The 3,585-nt window shown below is 53.6% G+C and overlaps 1 protein-coding gene across 2 annotated transcripts in view; it reads left to right on the top strand.

The window, feature by feature from the left end:
• SLC29A4 (solute carrier family 29 (equilibrative nucleoside transporter), member 4) overlaps positions 1-2,139 on the top strand; it is a 4,720-nt gene extending 2,581 nt beyond the window's left edge. For both annotated transcript variants that reach the window (XM_009074452.1, XM_009074445.1), the window contains exons 7-10: positions 61-199; positions 704-891; positions 1,141-1,381; positions 1,456-2,139. In XM_009074452.1, coding sequence (XP_009072700.1) covers positions 61-199; positions 704-891; positions 1,141-1,381; positions 1,456-1,598 — 711 coding nt within the window. In that variant the 3' untranslated portion in view covers positions 1,599-2,139. The remainder of the gene's footprint in view (positions 1-60; positions 200-703; positions 892-1,140; positions 1,382-1,455) is intronic.
• Positions 2,140-3,585: the final 1,446 nt, after the last annotated feature.

Here is a 3,585-nt window from a genome sequence, read left to right as displayed (position 1 = left end):
TGACCCCTGGGGTCCCACTTGCCACTGGAGCTCAGCACTGGCATCCCCTCTTCCCCCAACCAGGAGAACCAGCAGCGGGGGCAGTCGAGCTCCCCCCAGGGCAGCCCAGGCCCTGAAGCTGAGCTGGCTGGCAGCGGCACCTACATGCGTTTTGATGTCCCTCGGCCCAAAATCAAGAGGAGCTGGCCCAGCTTCCGAGGTGGGTAGTGGGCTCAGGGGGAAAACCATGCCCACTGGGTGGGTTTGCCGTATTTTGGGGGGCAGAATGGTGGCCCAGAGTTTTGGAGAAGGGTCATTCACAGACTGGGAGAGGGACTTTCGATAAGGGCATGTGTTGACAGGACAAGGGGGAGTGGCTTCACACTGACAGGACAGGGTTAGATTAGAGATTAGGAAGAAATTGTTCCCTGTGAGGGTGGTGAGGCACTGGCACAGGCTGCCCAGAGAAGCTGTGGCTGCCTCATCCCTGGAAGGATTCAAGGCCAGGCTTGGAGCAACTTGGTCTAGTGGAACAAGATGGTCTTTAAGGTCCCTTTCAACCAAAACGATTCTATGATTCTATGATCTCGTTCTCAATAATACACCCAAAACCAAGGGGCAAATTTATCTTTGGGAAGCCACTCCTGAGGGTCAGACAAGGCTTTCAGACTCTTTAAGGGAAGGACTGCAGTTTTGGCTGAGCTGTGCTGACTGTTCCTGCCAGACATGCTGCTCTACCGCTACGTTGTGTCCCGGCTCATCTGGGCCTACATGCTCTCCATCGCCATGACCTACTTCATCACGCTGTGCCTCTTTCCTGGGCTGGAGTCAGAGATCCACAACTGCACGCTGGGAGAATGGCTCCCCATCCTCATCATGGCCATCTTCAACCTCTCTGACTTCGTTGGCAAGGTAGGAGAGAGGCCAGGAGCAGCACAGTTGGGGCTTGCCCCCTTCTGTGTGTTGTCTTTCTGAGCCACTTGGCTCCAGTGAGGGTCATCTCCACTTCATGGGTGTCTCAACAGTGAGGTGCTCACCACCTCAGCCAAGGCAGCAGCAGTTGGTCTTTCTACCATCTCATCTCCTTGCTGCCCCATTTGGGGCACCGTGTGCCCTCTCCAGCCTCCTCACCTGCCACATGGTCTCTGCCTCTCACTGCAGATCCTGGCTGCCCTGCCCTATGACTGGAGAGGGACCCACCTCCTGGTCTACTCCTGCCTCCGTGTGGTCTTCATCCCCCTCTTCATTATGTGTGTCTACCCCAATGGGCAGCCCACTTTTGGCCACCCTGCCTGGCCCTGCATCTTCTCCCTCCTGATGGGCATCACCAATGGCTACTTTGGCAGCGTCCCCATGATCCTGGCTGCAGGCAAAGTGAGCCCGGAGCAGCGGGAGCTGGCAGGTAGGACTGAACCCTCCCGGGAATCCCACGCAGGGGTGGCTAGAGAACCTGACACCCCCTGTCCCTTCCCACAGGGAACACCATGACCGTGTCCTACATGACAGGCTTGACGCTGGGCTCAGCCGTGGCGTATTTTGCCTACAGCCTCACCAGTACGTCTCACAGTAGCTGTTTCTACACTGAAACCTCCAACGGCTCCTTTACGCTGGGGTACTGAGCCCTGGTGTGGGGCAATGGGGACAAGATGGGATCTGCTTCCCACCATGGTCCCCACTGCCCCACTTGGCTCATGTCCCTCCTCCAGGAGGGAGGCTGGAGCCAGAAAGCCACAGCAGGGTGGACAGGAACTGGCATTCTGTTAGCACAGGGCCATGGTATCCCAGAACGGCCTGTGCTGCCCAGCCAGGCACTGCACAGGGACACTGCTTGAGGTGACATTCCTCCCACCTCAGGGAACAGTCCTGTTGCTTTTGGGGGGCTTCCCATCAGCAATGTGCAGCTCTCCAGTGGAGGCTGAGGGTCTTCTGTTTGAGCCAAGCCATTGCCAGGAGGAAGAAAATACTGCCAAATCCCAAAGGGAATAGGACCAGCACTGGGGAGGAGGGTGACAGAGGGCTGATGAGGAAGAAGAGGAGCAAGAGAGGAAGGAAACACTCCTTCAGTCCCCAGTGGCTCTGGGAACATGGGTCTTGACTTTCATTGATGGTGCTGCAGGTTTTCACCAAGACTGGCTTGAAATCACAATCCCTCCCCAAATAGGCCAACTGCTGTGTGAAAGACCCAATTCACAAAAGTAGCCTTTTTTGTGTCTTTTGTCCCCTTCTAACTGCAAGAGAGGCAGGGTCTTGCCTCCTCCCCACCCCACCCTATGAATCTGCCCCATCCAAGTGGGGCAGGGGTGGTGCTCCTGAGGCTACAGCACTGCCAGTGCCACCCACAGGTCACTGCTGAGCTTCAAGACTTATTGCAAAGGACGTTAAGTGAAGCTGATGTGATTAAACATCTTTGCAATGATGGCTGGTCCTTAGCTGTGCCACTGGCACTGCTGGCAGTTGGCTGCTGCTGATGGGCTGGTAAACACATACAGAGTGATGCCTGTCATCTTGGGGTGCCCCTAGTACTGCTCCCCATCTTCAGGGTCTCCTTTGTCACCTGAGGTGGCTGGACTTGTCACCAGATCCCACTGAACCCCTGCCAGCCCGCAAATTGCTGCGGGCAGCATGTGGGAGAGGGAAAGGGCCAAGAGGAGCAGAAAGCTTCTGGAGAAAGTGCCAACACCACTTTTTGGGACTGGCTGTACCTTGCTGTGCCAGGAGCTGGCGGGTGCCACCTCCCAGGGAAGCAAGCCCAAGGAGGCAGCGAGCGCCAGGCTTGGCACCCCGACCTGCCCCCCCAGCACCGGAGGGTCTCACTGTGCCAAGCTCTCAACTGGCTGAAGTGCAGCTCACCAAAAAGGGCAAATCCAGCATTTCATCCTCAACACATGGAGCCATGAGCGTGGCCACAGGCGAAGGACTCACACCTCCAGCCCACAGGCCCCATCCAGTAGAGACCTCTGCTCTGAGGTCCTAGCACATCCATTGGTGCCACCACGTCGCGTGGAGGGGCTCTTCCCAAAAAGAGTTGGGGTCTTTCCCCCTTTTAGGACAGGGGCTGAGCCAAAAAGCCATTGTTGTCACCAAGGGGAGAAAACCCCCCACGGTCAGGACAAGTGAGACAAAGAAAGATGCTTCGTTGGGTTGCATTTTTTCAATTAATTTTTTTTTTTATGAAAAAAGATCACACGGAGTTCTCCAACAAACAGAATGCCAAAAAAATTGTTTTAAACAAAACATAAACAAAACAAAACAAAAAAGACAAAAACCTGGCTCTCCTTTCCTCTCGATTGTCTGAAATATCCTTGTGTTCCATAGAAGGCAGTGGGTTTTAAGTGCTTTCTATTTAACATTAGCATAAAATCTCTCTCGCGCGCTCTCTCTCTCGCTCTTTTAAAATATGCTCACACAATTTGCTTCTAGAAGTACAGTACACTTTGAGCGTGGGGGTGTGCCTGTTCCCAGATCATTTACAATCACAATCCAACAGGAAATAAAAAATAATATTCTAAACGTCAGACTGTGTTCGTTTTCTGCCGTTGTGGGTTTTCTCTTTTTTTGTTTTTTATAATTTCATAATTTTTTTCACAGTTTTAAAAAGTTTATATT

The sequence above is a fragment of the Acanthisitta chloris genome, unplaced genomic scaffold (assembly GCF_000695815.1).
Source record: "Acanthisitta chloris isolate BGI_N310 unplaced genomic scaffold, ASM69581v1 scaffold37240, whole genome shotgun sequence".
Taxonomy (NCBI): Eukaryota; Metazoa; Chordata; class Aves; order Passeriformes; family Acanthisittidae; genus Acanthisitta; species Acanthisitta chloris.
This window is presented reverse-complemented; position numbering and strand designations above follow the sequence as displayed.